This window comes from Amphiprion ocellaris, chromosome 15 (assembly GCF_022539595.1).
Source record: "Amphiprion ocellaris isolate individual 3 ecotype Okinawa chromosome 15, ASM2253959v1, whole genome shotgun sequence".
Taxonomy (NCBI): Eukaryota; Metazoa; Chordata; class Actinopteri; family Pomacentridae; genus Amphiprion; species Amphiprion ocellaris.
This window is the reverse complement of record NC_072780.1, coordinates 9,750,987-9,771,511: the sequence shown is the minus strand read 5'-3', so window position 1 is coordinate 9,771,511 and position 20,525 is coordinate 9,750,987. Positions and strand designations below refer to the sequence as shown.

Genomic DNA, 20,525 nt, shown 5'->3' with positions numbered 1-20,525 from the left:
GACAGGTTCCATCTATCCATCTCTGAGGATGTTCTAGTCATCAGCAGCAAATCTGGAACCCTTGATTTTAATTTTATGGATATGAAGGTGTGATGATAATATGATGTATATGGATCAGTTCTTTGCTTGTTGCTGAAAAAGTCAACCATTCCCATGGAATTCATGTTTGTTTTTTGTTTTTTTTTGTTTGTTTTTTTACATGACTTCACATTAGGTGTTTTTGGAAAATTCTCTGTAAAGTAACATTGAAGAGAAATTCAGCAAAGGCTATGAATCTCAGAGAGCACATCTAAATTCTTATCAAAAACCTCTTTCATACACTAGACTTCATCTTTGGCAAAAGCACAGAATGAAAACAATATTCCTACTCAAAAAAAAATAATTCCACCTATGAGATTCTTCCTTCAAGAGCACTTCTATCCCAAAAGTTTCCCAGAAATGAATGATAACGTTACCTTAACATCTACAAATTCAAGTTTGGTAGTTAGCAGTGTTGCCTCACAGCTAGAAGATCCCCTGTTCGTGTCCCGGCCTGGGATCTTTCTGTCTGGAGTTTGCATGTTCTCCCTTTGCATGGGTTCTCACCGGGTTCTCCGGCTTCTTCCCACAGTCCAAACGCTGAGGGTAACTGGTGATTTTAAATTGTCCGTAAGTATGAATGTTAGTTGTTTGTCTCCATGTGTAGTCCTGCGATACACCTGTCCAGGGTGTATCCTGCCTTCACCTTAACTCAGCTGGGATAGACTCCAGCTCTCCCGCAACCCTAATGAGGATTAGATATAGATAACGGATGCATGGATGGATGGATGGATGGATGGATGGACGGATGGATGGATGCATGGACGGATGGATGGATGGATGGATGGACGGATGGACGGTCCAGCCTTGGCAGTGTCTCACTTAGAACCCTTAAATGTGAATATAAACTGTTATAAAAATATATTGTATTCTCATTATGATTTCATCTATTGCTATCTGTGTTATATTGGACTTATGAGTAGCTGTTCCAGACACCGAGATGTGCTGTCTGACCAAAACCAGCCAAAACTGGTTTGAAGAGAAAGTGAAGAGTTCAGCTATAGTTAAAGCTTTCTCTTCTTGTCTTTACTACCCAGTGTCTTTCCATAACACAAACGCGCCTATAAAGCTTGTGTACAACTTAGGATCCTGAATCATTTGCTCAGAGACTCTGATATTGATTCACTTGCTGCAAGTAAGGAATATGACTTGAATGAGATGACTCTGAGTGTTATTGGGAGCAATTAGGAAATTTCTTCTCTAGTGGAGTCTTAACATAAACATTCCCTTCTGAGAAGGAAAAATTACTTTTTCCCCTTTATAAGGTGTTTCCTTGCACCTGTTAGCTGACGTCATCCCAAATCATCCTACAGGTTAGAGCAGATTACAACCTTCGGTCCCTGTTCCCCTTTAACCCCTCAGGCCTGAACCTGTCTTCAGGTTCGGACCTTATCTCGCCCTAATGTGGCCTTGTGACAGGCAGATGCCGTAGGAGGAAGATATGCCAGAACTCTCTGCTCTGGTAAAGGTTAGATATTGTCCATTCTGATGTGACTAAGCAGACGAGTTGTCTTCATTTTGGTCTGTAATCTAAATCTGACCCCTCTCCCAACTACAATATATACATAAAGATCAGAGAGAATCCTCAGAACTGATGCTGGCATTGCTTGTATTACTGCTGCTCTGTCAGTGTCACTTCTCCTGATATCAGTAAACCTTACCCACAACCTAATTCATCAAGGTCTCCAGTGTGTCTCTCTATGTCTGCCTCCTCATCCTCTCTTGACCTCACTGAACTTCCACAACATCTTCCAGATATCTCCCACCAAGCAAAGTCTGCTTCCAAATACATGTGATGAAAACACTTAACTGTTACTCACAGGTATTCTGCATCATCACTGCAGATTTAATTGGAATAATGTGACATGTTTGATCTGTAGCTGTATAGTCCCTCTAATGTCCCAGATTCAACCATCTCAGTGACCCTCAACTTTAAACACAAATGCTTTTGTTCTGCTCAAATTCTGGTTGGAACACGCAGTGACTTTACAGCAGCTGCAGTCTAAACAGTTTGTCTCTGTAAGGGCATGAATGTAACCTACATTTTTAATTGCTTTGTGTGCAGAAAGCGTGGCATCCCTCTACGTTGCTGTCAAAGGAAAGCTACAGCCAGTACAGCACACTCTTTGCTTCAGGGATGCTTAAATTGTCAAAGCAGTCAGAGAAAGTTCATGGAACTGCAAATACTGATGTTAAGGTAGGTATAGCTTCCAAAGTCTCTCGTCCAGGTTTTGCATCTTGGTGTATTAATTTGTGTTATTGTGACTCTCTATCACAGACAGTGAGAGTGGAGCCTGATGAATTCAAGTTGGTGAATTCCATGTGTTACACAGCAGGTTGGTGTTACACTTTTTCATGTCTCGGTTTATGTTGTCTGAACAACCTGGGTTTTTAGTAGAACTTTAAATGCTGGTTTTCTAATTGGTCCTTTGGTGTTTTCTTAGCTCTGAAGAAACTGGAATCCATCACCGGCAGCAGCTTGATAACAACCGTCACACCAGGAGAAAAGCTGGGTATGTATCAGTGTGAACTCATCTGTTTTAATGCAGTTTGTCCTCAACTGTTTCTGAGATGGGCTTTTTGTTTTAAATGTAATTATAGTAAATTAATTTGCATGTTTTACTGTTTGTATGTACTGTATTTTATGCAAAAGATCAGGTCTGTGTCCTCACATGTGTTGGCTGTCTTGGGAATATCGTAGTGTTTTAAAGAATGTCTGTGAATCGGCTGAAAAAAATGTTGAAATACAAAGTAGCTATGCAATTGATAGACTCCTGGAAATTCTTTTTTTCCCATGTCACACCAAAGAATTAACAACAAATGCTTTCTTCTTTTGTAGAGTCTAGCATTGCCACACTGCCATCTGCATCATCATATAAACTACACTGTCAGGTAATTAATTAAAGTTTTCCTAAAGCAGCCTGAATGTGTTTAGCGATTGAAATTTGATATTTTACTACCGATACTGAAATTGTTGCTCTTGTCTTATGAAGGCTCACCGATGGTTTATTGCAATAAATAACTGACGGACTCTTGTTTTTGCTTGAGGAAGTCGCACTGGAGTAACGTCTCACGCTTGTATCTCTCTGTTGCAGGTCTGCGGTTACAATTTTCAGACGGTTTATCAGTATGTCCGTCATCTGTCACAGCAGAAGCACAGACAGGTACGTAAATATGAATATTTCAGCAGAAAGTCAACGATATGTTTCCGATCATATCCTGCATAACAGCTGTTCCTAATGTCTCCCCCAGAATTTGTTGAGATACTTTGGTGAAGGTACAGTTCACTTTTCTCTCATTTGTCATATGTGTTGTATTATTACACTCATCTAAGCATAACACGATTATTTCCTGCTTTGTTACAGCTGACGGTCGTCCTCATGAATTAGGTACACTTGGCCTTCTTCTATTAAAAGTGTTTTTTTTTTTTTTTTTTGTCACAGAGTTGATTGAGTTCCACATAGTGAGCTTTTTATTTGAGCATTAGTCATGAATATTGGCTCTGTTCTTTGTATTTTTAGTGATTTCCAAAAATATTTTAAGCACCAAAATCCAGGGAAATTTACAATTTATTCAACTCTTGTTGTTCCTCTCTCTCTTTTCCTTAAAGCTGAGTTCTGCCTGGGCTTGCACGTGTACATCAAAAATTGCTTGGCAAGAAATGAACCAGCTGTTGGTGAGGTTGCCTACTTGTCATCATTAGTACTTTTGTATGACATCAAACAACAACATCTAATTATTTGTGTTTGTTTTCTTTAATTTAGGTGCACACCTGGTGGTGACGATTCTCACCACACAGGTTAAGCAAGATCCTGTTTACCTGTGCTTTGCTTGCCAGGACTGCTTCTCTCAGTGGGGCATCGACCAACACTTTACCTCTCGAAAACATCTCATCCACACACTGGTGAGCTTCTGTCTGAGCGATAATTACTTCCTTGTGTCGCTCGCAGTAATGTGGATGCATGTTCAGGTGCCTCTGTTGCTCCAGTGCAGCTCTGTGTGAGTCAGAGTTACACAAAAGTGTGTTTGGACTGACATGAGTTTGAGTTTTGATTACAAACACACAATGACTGTGTCAAAGAAATAATTGTACATTAGTTGTCATTATCGCTTCTTTGACGTTACGTGTTTTGAGCAAAGTGACTCCAGCAGCCTCTCATGTGAAAGTATCTTCCAGTAGGATCAGGACTGCTCTTTGACTGATCCGATTTGCACAAGTTAACAACAGTCTATTACTCCTATCCTTATCTTGTCCTCTACTACAGTCTTCAGTCTGCAGCTGCTACATTGTTTGGGGCAATAATCCCTTTTTCTTGTTCCATCTAACTCCGTAGAAGGAATGCATCTCAAGAAATATACTCTGGCTGTGTTGTTCATGTGATCGCCTTATTATATATATAATGACAGCAAATTCTGCACTTTGAGTCAATTTCTGTTAATTTAAATTTGCGATATAAATAAAAGTAAAAGTAGCAATAGCAAGATTTAAATATAGTCATGTCCAAGTACAGGTCTCACATTCCAAACCTTACTTGAGTAAAAGTATGGTAATATTCACAAAATGTACTTAAAGTATACAAGTGTTCATGACGCACCAAAATTAGTTCAGTCAGTGTTGTATTATAGAATAGAATTCCTTTATTGTCATTTTACCAGTACAACGAACTTAAAAAAGTGCAATCCTTAAGGTGCATAGGTACCAAACATTGTTAAAAAAATAAAAAATAAAAAACTAACGTAAGGAACATACCACAAGTCATATCTCATAACACTGTGTTGCTGTTATTGCACAATTCCCTATCAGTGTGTGTGTGTGTGTGTGTGTGTGTGTGTGTGTGTGTGTGTGTGTGTGTGTGTGTGTGTGTGTGTGTGTGTGTGTGTGTGTGTGTGTGTGTGTGTGTGTGTGTGTGTGTCTAGTTTTTGTTCGTTGAGTGCAATTACGGCCCTGGTGTAAAAACTGTTTTTCATCCAGCTTGTTCTTGCTTTTTTCTTACTATTAGAGTATTGTTACTGATGCAATAACATGCAAATAACTGAGGTAGAGCTGATTTTCTATACTGCCAGGTGGCTTAATTTCCTGTATAATAATTCATTGCATGTCATTCATTATATCCTGATTGCTTTTTAATTGCCTGATATGTTGTAAAGTAACAAGAAGCTACCACTATCAGATACTTTTAATGGAATCAAAAGTACATTTTGCTTTAAAATATCATGAAATCAAAGCCTAAAATAAAAATACTCCATTTAAGTGCAGTCCTTGAGTAAATTTTCCTAATTATTTTTCACCACTACTGACTTCAAGTTGTTGTTGCATTGATATATAGTTGAAACTGGCTCCAAACGCTCATCTTTGTTTCCAAAAATCTAATATACTGTAACAAAATTTGGAGAGATTAGCCTCAAATGTTGAACCAAGCAATGTAAAAATGTAGGCTGCAACACACCTAATGGTCGAAACTACACTTTATGATTAAAATTGTGCTTGTTTATCAGGGACACCACTTAAGTGTATTATCAAGGCCACTTAAGAGACCTTTATCAAGAATATTTCAGGTTCAATAATCATTAATTAATCAAATCTGCTTCTTTTTTATCAGCCTCATGAAAGTCGTAAAGTCTGATTTCATTTCATTTCAAAACAAAGAAATGCACGATAGAACCGATGGCGATTATACACACTATATACACACATTTATTAACTAATACTATGAACAAACAATAAACAACAACAGACAGTGAATAAGTGAATGAATAAATGCAGATAAACTCACTGGAAGCAGTTGGTAGAAAAGGTGATGAATGTGGAATTGCTTTGAAATCGGAAAACCAATTGCAATTTGTAAATTTGCCCTTTTAGCAGAAAGAACATGATGCTTGCGTAGCCTTTGTCGTAGTGAGAGGGAGGCCATGTAGTGGTGAAATTCCAATAATCTGAAAATACCTCATAAAGAATCAGTGTTCAATAATAAATAATCCATAATCAGTACTCAATAATCATATTAATAGTAGTGGGTAGCCTCTGAGCATTAAGCACACAAACATCTGTGTACACAGACTCAAGGTCACTCTGACCAGTGTTGTTTTGCTTATCTAAGTGCTTAGCAGGTGTTGTACTCAAGGTCACTCTGAAACTGTGTTGTTTTGCTTATCTAAGTGTTTAGCAGGTGTTGTACTCATTATAGTGCCTGGCACTGCCTGAATCGGTCTAAACATGCTCTTGTTTTTGTCATGATGGAAAGATTATGACCGAGAGATGACCTGGGGAAAACCTGATGTCCCTGAGAAAAGATGATGTACTGCTGAAAAGATGAACGAAGTGGTTTCCTGAGGCTGGGCGTGGAGCCAGGAGGGGAGCAGCTAACCTCTCCTGGTGAAACTGCCCATCCCTCATAATTTTTTGAAAAGTACCGAGAAGCCCAGACACCATTAGAATCGAAACTAGTGATATAATGGTGTCAAGTGTAGGAGGCCTGCCATAAAAGAAGGATGGGCCTGGAGCGTGGAAACCACCAGGACCAAACAGTATAAAAGCCAGTGCATCAGGAGGGGTCTTCAGACATGCTCTGGGGCATCTCTCAGTGTGTTTGACCTGTACTTTGAGGAATAAATGCATCTTCTTTGAATCTGAAGATTGACTCCTTGATTCTTCACTGCTTTTATTGGTGAGACTTAGGCAGCCATTATTTTTGAACCTGCAAACCCTTTAGAGAATTAGAACTTAGAGTCAGATGAGAAGTCTCAAGTTGTGAAGACATTTTTTCCACAACAGCCACTGCAGGATGTATAACTGCGATTATCTGCTGGATGAGTTGGATCAGGAATGCAGAGACAAAGAGGCACTTTGGAAGGTTCTGCACCACTCGACACTGTGCCAAAGTAATAAAGCTCATCGTTATAAAGAAAATATTTGCGCTGTTGTAGTAATAAAGTTAACTTAAGAAGTCAAACTTTAAGTAAAATATAGAAAAACAAAGCCCAAGTTTAAAGTTAAGTCATGTGATTCTTTAAGCCATCATAAATGAACCCAGTTTTGAGCCTTTGTTTTAGTTTAACTTGTATGAAAAAGCCTGTTTAAAAAAAATCCATTTTTTTCTAACCCGATCTTCTCCTTGTTGTTCGTTCTTTGTTCTCAAGAGCCCGGTTCTATTCTTAAACCAAACTGCGTTTTTCTAAGAGCCTTGCATTCCAGTGAACTTACTCTCTATATAAAAAGCTTTGGAGCCAAATTCAAATCAGCATCTAATCAATCATGGATGTGTTCCTCTCAAGGGGTGGTCTGAGAGTTTTAGCTTAACTGTCTTCTAAAATGGTTTCTTACCAAATTTAAAGCTTTGTCAAAGGGTCTTTGGATCTTTGTGTGTTGCTCTGGAATGTTGTGCTCCTTAGTACGCTACAGTATAGAGTGGAAAAAACTGCATCTGACTTTACTGAGACCCGGCATTTGTAATGACCTGCTTTCGTCTACAAATCTCAGCTGTACCAGAATCCCTGGCGGCTGCCGTTTGGCTGGGAGGATGATCCGGAGGACTCAGATCTGCTGTTAAGTGCATGGGAAGAGGAGAAGGAAAGAGAACCACATCAGATGAATCTGAAGGTGAAATGCAAATTTTACCTGTTTATTGTTTTTCCTACCGCAATTTTCTCATGCATGCAAAGGTTTTCTGCACGTTATATCACTTTCTTTAGTCATTACTTATTGAATATTTTTTCTTTCTTAGATTTTTGATATTCCACACAGGATTTTACAGAGCTTCACCCCCCTTAGCTACTCAAAAGGTAAGAAGTGGTGTTGTTATTCATGTTCCCCCTACCTGCTCCAGAAAGAAATCTCTAAAATCCAGAAATGAGATGCAAAATAGTTTCAAATAATCATGTTGTCTGATTCTTTAATCTGCAGTATTGGAGGGACTCCAACTTTACCACAGGCTCTTAAGAGGTGAAGGTTAGTAATAAACACATTCGTATTGATTATTTATTTATTTTTTGGCCTTGATCGCTTTCATCTGACTTGTACATGTTTTTTTTTCTATGTCTATGCAGTTCCACCATGTGAAACATACAGCAAACTCCAGGAAAACGAAAGATTTCCTCTGCTTGGTGAGTAATACTACTGGCACTGTTTTCAGAATTTCAAAAAACTGCAATTCTTGAATGACCACCAGAGGCTGGATCCAAGAGTGAGTAAATCCCGATTGACCTACATGATACAATGCGCAACTTTATAGCAGAAATAAACATGTTTACAGTTACAAAAAATAACGATTTTGGCCTCTATTGCTGATTTCACTGTTCATGACAACCATACAGTGAGTGAGTTTTGTACAACTCACCTGTTTAAATTGTAGTCGACGTATTGTTATGCGTAATTAAAGGGCGTGGCCACTTTGAGTGACAGGCGAGTACCGTCACAGGCTCAGTCCTGTCTCAGGCTCCATGGATGAGAGGCAGTACATTAAAGATGATGTCACCCACTGGTTTGTGGACTGCTGTTTTTAAGCTTTTGAGTTTGCCACTTCCTGGTCAGCATTTTGGACTTTTTGGAGCCAGAAGTGACCATATTTGGAAGAAAGCATGGATCTGAATAGTGATTAGAAGAAGGGAATTTAATGGTAAAAACTCCTATAACTTTTGGTAAAATTCCATCGACGTAGCTTTTCTTGATGAATTTTGAATGGAAGTCTGTGGGAGACGGAGCTTTTTGGAGCCAGCATCTAGTGGCGCTCAGTGGTATTGCACTTTCTGTTGTGGTGGAAATAAACTTGAGGAGGGTAACAAATGAATGAAGTATTGTTCTTACGTTGTGGGATTTTAAAAATTGAATACATGACAAAAAAATGGAATATATGATGGTTAGATTCGACTCATGTACAAGATTAAATAATCCTGTGTGAACCTGTAAAATTACAACCAATAAAAGCGCTTATAAAACACAGCAACCAGAACAAACAGATCGGCTAATGCAAGCAGAAACTTAGACCTCAGCAAAGTTTTGATGCCAGCTGGCGATGTCTCTGTGCCAGTGGTGCCTCTCTTGTGCCTGCTCATGGAAAATAAATGCTGTAGTGATGCTTCCTCCCAGATGAAGCCCGGGAGAGGTTTGTTTTTTAATGAGGGGGTGTCTGGAAATTTGCCACGATTAGGTGATTAGGACTTCTTCAGATATGAATAAATTCAAACATGATGGTGACAGAAATGTCCTGATTAGTCTCTTAAAAAAAGAATGGGTTGTGGTTTTCCAGAAGAAGGAAGAGAGTTGGAGAAATTGCAAAGCATATAAGAATTTGTAATGCTTTGTTTAGTTAAGGTGTCAAGACTTTGCTCATGTTTAAGAACTTTTTGTATTGAATAAACATTATTCATATCAGAATCTGAAGATGTTTTGAAGACTTTTTCTTGAAGATCTTTGAAGCTACAAATAGTCGATCCTGAAGTGATTTATTTATTGCTTTTGAATGCATGGTGGACGGAGCTGCCAGATCAATATCTGACTGTACCAGCAGACTGAGGCACTACAAAGTAGTTAATAAAAGAGCAGATACAGAATCACACTTCAGTATGAGTCAGAACAGATTTTGAAACTGTGACCCAGGCAGGAAAAAACAGAATGTATTTATATCTACATGTAAATGGCGTACATGACCACACATAGAGACTAAGAGAAAACAGGAACTAGATGTGGGGTGTCTCAAGGTCTATCCGGTTTGGTTGGGTTTTGTGGTTGGGTAAGTCTGGTTGCAGATGTGTGTATAAAGGGGAGTGTGTGGGTGCAGTTGTGTGTGCAAGGAGCTGATAAGTACATGATGCATGATCAAATTAAACGTTCCATCACACAAGGTACTTCTGCATTGGCTTCATTTTACGCAGTCGGTCGCTACAGCCATGCTTTTTATAAAGTCTGTGATAGCCTTTATTCAAAAAGGCATGTTCTGGTTAAACAAGTAGTACCTCTGGTTGGTCCAAAACACTCCTGTTATCACATACTCACATGCTCTCGTATTCTGCTGTAGCTGCTCACTTTACAGTCATTGTGCCACGACACCCAAACTGCAAAAACACATTTCCTCTCTTGCCCTAAGTGGTATGTTGATATACAGATTTTTTAAGATTAACCAGTTTAAGATATCCTTTGGAGATTTCTGCCACTACTACAATATATTTGAGGTGAATCAAGTTTAATTTTCCTGCTTCGTCTGCTGCCTCGGTGACCCAGAGGAAGAAAACGGATGGATGAATTCTCGTCACATTCTGTCATGCTGTGAATTGAATTATATGTGATTATATACTATAAGTTATCATAAGCACTGCTCTACTCACTGGACAGAGATGATAAAAGACAGTCGTAGGTTATAACAACACAATGGACAGATAATGGAGATATGCCACATTTTGTTAAATGTCTGTCGCCTTGATTCTTCTCTCTTGTATCTCTGGTGGGAGTTACTTACACGTGAGGAGAAGAGTCGTTTTTGTGTCTGTCCATGAGCCTTGTCTTGTTTTTGGACGTATGGTTCCTGGTTTCTCTCTGCTTGATCCATGTGCTTGTTTTCCCGCTTGTATTTTGTATTATAAACCTGCATATGTAAGGCTCGTATTTTTTTTGTTTGTTTGTTTTTCTATACTGCTTTCTTTGATTTAGATTTGAGCCCTCTTTGAGTTGATCTGGAGTGAAAAACAAAAGACAAAAAAGGGAAGTGTGGCATGTGCATGTTTTTAAATTTCTTTTCCCTCTTATTATAGGCAAGCAGTTCCTTGTCCGCTGGTTCTATGATGATGGCGAAACGCAGCAGTCAGGATCTCTGTGTTTGCTCTGCAAGAGGCTGCTGTCAGACATCGAATTTTATGCTCATGTTTTCAGTCAGGAACATGTTGCAGCATTTCTGGTGAGTGTTTTTATTCTTAACTTTGCTTTTCTTTTATAGGAACTCTTGCTCCTGTTGTTGCTCAGTTAAGGAAGATTTATTCATAAGGCAGGAAAACAGAAGCAGTATTGTAAGCATTTTGGAAGGAAGTGGGTTAACTCCACTACGGTTGACAGTGACTGCATACTTTTTGGGAAATGTTGCTTTGATTAGTCTTAAGAGAAAAATGAGAAAAGAAACAAGATTAGAGAGAGAGCCTGACTCCAAAGTAAGAAGTCTGGCATTTTGTTATATTACATTGAAATTGCATTGCTGTGAAAATTACAGCAACTTGCTGTAGATTGACAGGTTATTCAGGGGCATATATGATGGAGCCTGCCCTAGTCTTTTTGCTTACATTGAAAAATACAGATAATGCTACACATTGCATTGTCATTTCTCTAAAATGTATAGTTAATCAATTGCAAATTAATGGCAGGAATATATTAAATATAAAATCCATGAATTTGATTACAGTTCTTCTACACTGAATAGGAAGAAAAAATAACGCCATTTACTTCTATTTGCAAATTACAAGTTCTGTGTGTTTTTTAGAAGAAATTTTGTAAGAAATTCATTTTGAAATACTGAAAAAAAATTTGTTCTGTCTAAAAATAACTAAACCAAGCAGTGTGTGGTAATTTCACAGCAATTTTTATTACTTTTATTTTTCAGTAGTAGTTTGATAGCAACAGATAGTAAAAAGCCGAAAGTTTCTTTTTTAAATGTACTAAAATAGATACCAGCAGCAGTTTCCCCCACTTAGTTGAAAATCATCCTCATTGTTATTATCATCAAACTGTAATGTGTCTTAAAGTTTAGCAGCTACCTGGTTGCTTAGCAACAGTTGTGGTAAGCTGTATATTTTTGTATTTTTAATGTAATGTAGTTAAAATCTAAGCTAAGGAAGACATTGTTAATTTAAGTAGCTCCAGTTGTGCTCCAGCTATGATGAGGTATGAAACAGGTCTGTAATTGGGAAAATAATGGTTATAGCTAGTAAGCTAGTCAATAGTACAGCCCAACGTGCTAGCTAGACATGCTAATAGCTAGCTAACAGATAGCTAAAGTAACACTAATTAATTGCAGCTAAATATCATTGGTGGAATTTTAAAATGTAAAAGAACAATTGTTGCTGGCTTTAGATAGATAATTTAACGTATTGTTTAGTTTGGCTTTAAAGTCGCAGTTAAAATTGTCGCAGTTCGCAACGAGGACGAGAAACAGGTCAGAAACTGATATGAACACCTCATTTTGTTCCATAACTGAATGTAAATTTGTCTGATATTCTGCTCAACACTGGTATCTGTCTTTACTTAATGCTATTTAATCAGTCCTACTTAAGATGAGCTAGCTAGCTGTTATATTGACCTAGCTGTGGTCAGCTAGCATGGTTTGAGCAAAATATCATAGCAACTCAAATTACACCATGGCTAGTACGTAGTAGTATAGGCAATGTATGCTGGTTTATCACAATACTTGTGATATTTTATTCCTGCAATATGTCAAATTCCTTTTAATTTACACTGAACACAAACATAAATGCAGCATACAAGTGTTCTTCTTTTGTGACTCAGAGAAAAAGTAGGAAAATCTCCTTTCTAGCCCATTTAGACTACAAATGATTGTAGTCACCTCCTGGCCATTTCCAATGCAAAGATCCTAATTTTATAACCATGACTCACCACACACATAAGTTAAATCTGACTGTATTTACATAGAAAATGATAACTTAGGAAGAAAATTAGAAGCGTCACAAAGTCCTGGTCTCACACACTCAGTCATGGCTGTCAGCTGCTGTGTGGTCAACTGTTTTGCTCTGCTCTGTTAGTCCCTGCCTCAGAGAGAGTTTCCTTCCTGAAGTAGGTGAGGATAACATCAGCTTAGCTGCATTTAAAACTACAGACACTGAAAAAGTCTGTTTTTAAAAAAGGGTTATAGTCAGAGGCTACATAATCATCTTTTGCAGTATTTTGAAAATTCAAAAGACACATCTTAGGGACATGTGAGACTGTGAATAATTTGTTTTAAAGGGGCACAATATAGGACTTTTTAAGTGTTGACACCCATTTGCCTAATCCATTCATTAGACTTTAACTGACCTTTAAGGTCTTTGAATGCAGGTCAGAAATTGACAACTGAAGACAATATCGGAGATGATAAATTCAGAATGAAATTTGAAACTAACTCAAGATAAAGGCCTACAAAGCAGTGTAAGGCTACAAAGGTATATTAAAATACTTACAAGTTGTAGGTTTGCAATGTAATTTAGAAAATTAGGTTAGTGTTGCACTGTTTCCTTGTTCAGTACTGATGAATTAACATAGTCTCCATGGAAGTGTCATCAGAAACCTTTACCTCGTCACAAAAGTCAAGAAGAGACTGTGCCTGTGTACGATAGTGGCAAGAAATAAACATCTGTAGTGTATTTGATATTGTATTTTTGTTTTGTTATTATCCCTTATTAATCCCACGAGGGGAATACATGTCAAGAATGTGTGTGTGTGTGTAGGACCGTTTCCACCCAGGCTCACTGAATTCCAGCACCAGTAGTGTGGAGATCTTGTTGGACTTGGCAAAACAGGCAGCGTGCATTCACCCCATACAACATGTACAGGTATTCTATACCAGAAAATACATTTGTACCATCTTCATCTAGCATTTCCATCCTCTCCACTCATCATCTCATGCTTTTGTATTAATGTCTACTGCTTCCTAAGGTAGTAATGATGGATCGAGGCATCAGGGAGCCATGCCCTTACTACATTGGTGAGTATGTGTGTTGTGATGATTGTTTCTGTTGGGATTTATTATTTTTACTACTAACAAGTGTACAATCATTTACTCGTATTTTACTACTGATCAATATGTTATCCTTTTACTACTATTTTACCACTAACTGATATGTAATACACATACTATTAACAAATATGCTATTACACACTAACACTACTGAGCATGCAGCTGGCCTAATACAGAAACATACGTTGCATTGTACGCCAAATACAAGAGTTGTGTTGATCTGTGAATGAATGGGAGGGTCTCGAACATTATCTCACACTGTGTGAACTGGGATAAAGCAAAGCTGAATAGCACCAGGTCAAACAGTGGGCGACGCACACCAGCTTACACTCAAGACGCATCAGACGCACAAACATGCACTGCAGACACACACACACTCATGCACACTCGCTGCACGCTTACACAAACCAGCTACTTCTCATTGAAGGGCGCACTTGTTTTAAGAACATCAGGTGAAAGAACATAAAACGAGTAAAGTGCATAATATGATTGGAGACACGCGTCACCCAAATCAATGAGAGCACTGTCATACTAGTTTAATAGGAAGACCATAAGTAACTAAATATGACTGTGCCTTAGGCTATGGCTAATAATAAAGACACTAAGATACAAGCACACCTATTAATCTTTCATAGTAGGGAGGATTTCCCCTTCTCCTGCAGGTTATCAGGAACTTATGATTAATTGCAGGATCGTATGACCAGAGAGAGCCAAGTCTAAACCACGGCTCATCTCCATCATTTTTGACCAATGAGATGGTAGCCTATTTCATAAATAGACACTGTATACTGAGTACTGCATCCATTACTGGGAAGATGCCTTCAGATTAACACCTTTGCATATTTAGTCCTCTGAACAGTAACGGTCCTTATTCAAGCTACTTGTTGCAGAATAAACAACTTTGAGAGAAGTTGTTTGTCTTCAATCTCAAAAAACGAACACGCTCGACATTTCCATTGGCATCTGTACCTGAATGGGTTTCTTCACTATTCTTATGCTGTTTTGTTCTAGTAAAACAAATTTTGCATGGTGCAAAGACGAGAGCAGGGAGTGGAAGCCTTGAACCGTCAATATCGCCTAAAATGAAGCTGGGTAAGTCACAGTAAATATATTAACTGAGCATTTTGAGAATGATGTAGACATTTTTTGTGCAGTGTGATCCAAACGAGTGCGCCTTTGGAAACTTCTGTTTAGCAAGTTCTTTTTTTCCTGGACTCCGACTAGTTTCTTTACCTCATCTGTCTTTTGATCAGCTGATGTGTTGCTTTTTGTTTCGCTGGCACAATGGATGCTTAATATTACATCACAGATAAATGCATATCCTGTGTGTTTCACAGTTCCCAGGAAAACTGTACAAGAAGTGGACAAGAACCACGTGAGTGACAATAGTCAGACAAGCAGCAGTAACACCAACAAGCTCTGTGCGCCAAGTGGACAACATCAAGAAAACAAAGATGGAAAGACGGCTCCTACACCAAGTGCAAAGATATTAGAGATGAAAAGCGAGGGGTTTTCTAGCTCAGAAGAGATGAAGAATGCAGATAAGACATGCCAGGCAATAAAGGTGAAGACAAAAGAGCCAAGTGTAGACATCCCAGAAAGCAGCCAGAGCACAGACGGAGATGATGGAGCAGAAAAGACTGAAAGTAACAAAGAAATCCTAGCACAGCGGAAGAACGACGGTTACAAAGAAGGTGAAAGAAAACGGTCAAGCAGCATGTCGGAAGTATCTCAGAAGACCACATGTCCTGATGAGGATGTGAGGGAAGAAATGGCCCGTAAAAGACGGCGGCTCACCTGTAATGAAGACACAGTGTGTGAAACCCCCAACAAAATGCCAAGTAGTGAACAAAAAGTAGAGAACACAGCAGACGTGGAGAAAAGACAAGAAGTGAATAAAGGTGTGTAAAGATTTTTTTCAGGTTTGTGTGAAAATGGCTCAGTCTTGGTTGTTTGGCATGAATAGCTGGTTTACTATTTATTTTTCAGAGTTTGCTTTTTAATATCCCAAAATGAATCCTGAGAGAGGGAAAGCAAAAAAGAATGTACTTTGTCGTGATGTATGATTTTTTGACATGCACTTAAGCTTAGTTTGTTTTCTGTTTAGCTGATTTCTGTGAACAAGAACCGGTCTTGATTGAAGGTCGATGAGACAATATTAATAGTGAACAATATGTCCTCCAGGATCAAGCACACCTCTCCAATGCGGCTGTGATCAGCATAAACCAAACTACCTCTGTGAATACTGCTCTCTGAAGATTTCAAAGACAGGTGTCATCAGCCACACTGCTGGATCTGACCACCAAAAGACGTATCTGGTGGTAAGTAAATGTTAGTAGATAAGTTTGGGTTGTTTTAGTTAAAGTGCAATTCTCATATGCTATATGTACTTTGAAGACTATTCTGACTAGAAAAGTTATTTTGCAGGCTGACACTAAGAAACACGGGAGCAAATCCTCAATTTTCTACCAAATTGCCTTCCATGAGCGGCAGGTTTCACAGTTGTGGTCTTTTCAGTGTAATTTTACCTCTCTGTATTTATTTTTTCACTGGGTTTTCTTTCTGAGCTGTTGCAATTGGAAAGCTGCCTATAGGATTGTAGGTGGGGAAAAATGTGTAAAACTTACAGCTATCAGGTAGTTCCATGTGTTTACACCTAGCATCAGTACAGCCGCATGATTGGCTGGATATTTTCCTTTTCAGTTGTTATAAAGCAGATGATTGGATTTATTAGGGGAGGGACAGGATGTGTGTCATTCATCTGCCATCTCTGACATTTTGGAACTCTGTCATAGATTTCTATTCAGGATTCTTTAGGTCTCTACCTTGTAAGTTCTCTACTAAGTCTGACTCGCTTTATTGTTTCAGTCTAAAAGAATATCCTCTCTGGCGAAATCCTGCCAAAATGGTCAAGGTCTGTCAGAAATGATGAATTTGCAATTAAGCACATGGTCGCTTCAATATCTGTATGAAAGAATTGTGTTTTAATTTTAACTTCAGTTTGAGCAAGTCTGTTTATTCTGTTCCTTGTTGAAGTAATAAATCAAAATTACTGTAATCTTACTATTACCATGATCACATGACAGAGATATGACATTGTTCATAACTCAGAGTGTTGTTATTAAACTCCAGACTAAAGAGGAAGGAAGAAAATCTGATTTATGGCTGCTTTGTTTCAACAGTATTGGCTTAGTTTAGTGCCTGTCTGGTTTTGCTCACAGCAAGTAGCCACTCATGAATGATTTTTATGCGTAGTTACTCCCTGTTATTACTTAAACTTCAGCTACCAGCAATTGATCAGGAAGAGGTTTGTTGCAGTCATAGTTCTAGTGATATGACTGTATGTAGTCCTATGTAGTGGTGTGAAATTGCGTGTTTGTTTATTTGAACTAGAAGACTAACTACTTCTTTTCACTTGAACAGTTTTGTAATATCAGTGTCTCAAAAGGTCTTGTACAAGAACCTCCTGTGTTTGGAACAACCTCCTAGAAAAGGATGAAGTCTCATGTGAACACAATGTTTTATTCAGTATGGTGCAATGTGATTGGCTATAGAACATAAACATGTAATTCATATTCTTATTCATGTAGTAGTAAAATGTGAATGGCTACATGGTGGAAAGGAACCGAGGTTTAGACTTAGTTTTCCCTTTGTTGGTGCACAGATACGTCCATATCTGTTGGCACATGATTCATCCAATCTGCAGCAGCCGCATCCTGTAAAAAGAAGACTCCTTGCTAACACTCTGTCATTTCTTCTTCTTTGTTAGCTGATATGCGATGCAGCTACTGCTGATACCTCATAGCGAGGGTAGTTATGAATACCAGTCCTGAAGGACCTTGGAAAAGCAGTTTCAGTGCAATTAGTTGTTATCTTATAAGGAAATAGGAGTATACTCTGAGACAAAGCAGAAGTACTCTGTTTTGGTGTGTGTGTGTGTGTGTGCGTGCGTGCGTGCGTGCGTGCGTGCGTGCGTGCGTGCGTGCGTGTGCAAGCAGCTGTATCCCTCCAGCTTGACCTGTCTATGACCCTTCAGTCCTCCTGAATCCTCTCTTTCCCTTTGTTCAGATCAGCACAATTCATGCATTAATTGCACAGTAAATGGTATTATCAGTGCTATGCTATATATATATATATATACACACACACACACACACACACACACACACACACACACACACACACAGTAGCCAGGTTTATTTTAGTGCTGCAGAATATTTTACAGATTTCACACTGTTGAGTTTTATTGATAACTTTCAGCTTAAAGAGAGAATTTATGCCTCATCTGATGGTAATTTGACTTGCTGGGATAGTTTCTGTAATCACCTCATTAAATTGTATTTTAAGGAGTTTTCAGAAAACATCATTAGGCCCCACAGGAAACATTATCTACCCAAATACAGTAAACTATCTGAAAGAGGTAAAAGAACAGATGAAGATGTTTTAAGTGTGAAATTGGGAGTAAAGATACTAACACATCATTCAAGAAGACAACCAAAGCATAATGAAATGGTGTGAAATTAGCTCAGATCTCCAAACATTTGGAGTTGATGCACAAGGAGTGCTTTGTTGTGTATCTCTTTCACAGTGGAAAATTTGGCAGTCTACTAAATATGGCTGTTTCATTTTAAAGGTGGACATGGAGATTGACGATTCAGACGACTCTCAGGCGGCTGCAGACATGTCTGCGATGATTGACACCACCTTCAAAACAACCGAGGTACTCCCCGAATTGAAAGAAAATTACACACCGACCAAAGTGGCCAAGTCAGCTGACAGCTCTCACACTAGTGTGTCTGTTCCCCGAGTTAGTGAAGACACATTAAATCCAAACGTGTCCACAAGTGGAAAAAACACGGCCCGTTTACCTCCTGATTCCACATTTAGTGACTGCAAAGCTCATATTACTCCAAAAACAACTGTGGCATCGGTAAAAGTGACAACCACTTCGAAAAGAGAAGACGCGACAGCAGCCGCCTCCAAACTGACAGGATCCACCTCCAATGCAACTTCCTCAAATACGCCCTCAACCACAAAATCTGCAGCGGTGTCCAGACCCCTAGAAAGCAGAACTGGAGTTGCATCGAAAGCGAAAGCCGCTTCGTGTAGCGTTGCACCCGCCTCTAAAATAAGAGCCTCAGCGTTGCCCGAAGCCACAGGGAGAACTGCATCTTCCTCCAAAGCTGAAAATCCTCCGAAATGTTCAGAGGCTGTGTTGCCTTCGGAAACACCTAAAACATCGGTTAAATGTGGAACCTCTGCTAAGACCCTACATGTGAAGCATTCAGGAGGAGGAGAAAATGCTGATGATGCACCACGTCTTCATAAGAGTAACCAGCTTGCTGCTCCACACTCGACCACAGCCACAACTGACAAGAAGCCGTCTATAAAGCCGACCCATACCGCTGGAGGTAATACAAAGCAAAAAAAAAGCGTTCCTACAGTTGGTTAGTATAATTTTTTTTTAAACCATGCATCACATCTCTGTATTTGGCCTCTTCTTGATTTTACTCAGAAATCTGTATTTTGTCATTGCTATGTAGGTTTAAATCAGCTGATTTTAGTGTCATGTGATCGAAAGAAGCAAATCTACTGTCAGCTGTGTTCAGTCAAGTTGACACACTCAAGTAACATTCACTTGACCGACCGCAAACACCAGCTGAACTATGTGGTATGTGCTTGATGAAGTTTCATTGTTAAAAAAAAATAGCTGAAGCTTTTAAAGCAGGCCGTTAATATAGGTCTTAACTCTGTGCTCTCTGTGTTCTTACTAGAAAATGCGTTTCCCGGGACAGAGTCAGAACCTGGACAACATTCAGGCCACAATTGAAAACTTGGCTCAGGTGGAGAAAAATCTCCATTTCCGGGAAATCCAGGTGACCCGCACAAGTCTGCTACAGTTGATCTGAAATAAAAGAGACATGAAAGTATCACGCCATTAAAACATGAGAATTATTAAGAATTTACTTTTTTGAAGAAGTTAATTAGTGATAAGAACTTTGTGGTTATACTATGATAATCAAGTTTGGTCTTTAGTGTCTGGATCACATCTTCATTTCATTGAAGGTTTGTGCTGGAATTTGATTTTCGTTTTTGCTTCAAATATATATAGCTTATAGAACCTTAAGCGGTTGTAATCAAAAATCTAAAAAAGAAGTAAGGTTTATTGAAACAACAGAGATGGCTTGTGGTAAAACACATACATAAACATGAGATTATGCATCAAAAGAGCAAGATGACAGCTTGCATTCATTGCTGGCAATAAATAGCGTGTTCTGTTTTTCTTTTAGAACATTGAAGTGAACCAGGATGTGTACGATGAGCTGCGTGTTCTTCCACAGGAGGAAGGTAACAATATCCCTATAATCTGAAACAGAAAGTTCTATTCTGTATAACTTACACAATAGAATATTCAGGTTGTTTTTCTCCTGACTAGATCCTTGCTTGTGTTGTATCTACTCTCAGATGTATGTCGCTTTGGAAAAAAGCGTCTGATAAATGAAATTGTTAAACTGTAGAAAAGTTTAGTGAGAGCAGGCCATTGACTGATTTCATTTGTCTTGAGAGGTGAATTATCTAGGCAAAAGAATGTAATGGATGGTATTTTCAGATTTGCAATCCAGACAAGAAGGCCTGTACATTTCATGGATAAAGGAAGAATCTAAAGCTTTTCCTACAGAAAACTACAACAGCAGTCTGAGCTTTCTAACTACTCAATGCACTGTAATGTAAAATTATATTTCT

The 20,525-nt window shown here is 38.7% G+C and overlaps 1 protein-coding gene and 1 long non-coding RNA gene across 7 annotated transcripts in view; both read left to right on the top strand.

Moving 5' to 3' along the window:
• LOC111578356 (uncharacterized) overlaps positions 1-20,525 on the top strand; it is a 47,380-nt gene that overhangs the window by 16,401 nt on the left and 10,454 nt on the right. For 5 of the 6 annotated variants that reach the window (XM_055017876.1, XM_055017878.1, XM_055017875.1 and 2 more), the window contains 23 exons: positions 2,144-2,275; positions 2,357-2,414; positions 2,523-2,591; positions 2,918-2,970; positions 3,174-3,242; positions 3,331-3,355; positions 3,444-3,467; positions 3,689-3,754; positions 3,843-3,982; positions 7,556-7,675; positions 7,800-7,857; positions 7,979-8,023; positions 8,122-8,178; positions 10,819-10,961; positions 13,492-13,596; positions 13,700-13,748; positions 14,793-14,873; positions 15,119-15,682; positions 15,966-16,102; positions 18,415-19,228; positions 19,325-19,452; positions 19,556-19,657; positions 20,072-20,129. In XM_055017876.1, coding sequence (XP_054873851.1) covers positions 2,144-2,275; positions 2,357-2,414; positions 2,523-2,591; positions 2,918-2,970; positions 3,174-3,242; positions 3,331-3,355; positions 3,444-3,467; positions 3,689-3,754; positions 3,843-3,982; positions 7,556-7,675; positions 7,800-7,857; positions 7,979-8,023; positions 8,122-8,178; positions 10,819-10,961; positions 13,492-13,596; positions 13,700-13,748; positions 14,793-14,873; positions 15,119-15,682; positions 15,966-16,102; positions 18,415-19,228; positions 19,325-19,452; positions 19,556-19,657; positions 20,072-20,129 — 3,097 coding nt within the window. The remainder of the gene's footprint in view (positions 1-2,143; positions 2,276-2,356; positions 2,415-2,522; positions 2,592-2,917; positions 2,971-3,173; positions 3,243-3,330; positions 3,356-3,443; positions 3,468-3,688; positions 3,755-3,842; positions 3,983-7,555; positions 7,676-7,799; positions 7,858-7,978; positions 8,024-8,121; positions 8,179-10,818; positions 10,962-13,491; positions 13,597-13,699; positions 13,749-14,792; positions 14,874-15,118; positions 15,683-15,965; positions 16,103-18,414; positions 19,229-19,324; positions 19,453-19,555; positions 19,658-20,071; positions 20,130-20,525) is intronic. The other variant, XM_055017877.1, reaches the window with a different exon arrangement.
• Positions 3,989-6,710, top strand: LOC129350673 (uncharacterized). The gene is made up of 2 exons (XR_008604145.1): positions 3,989-6,142; positions 6,201-6,710. It is a non-coding gene; the product is annotated as an uncharacterized LOC129350673 (long non-coding RNA).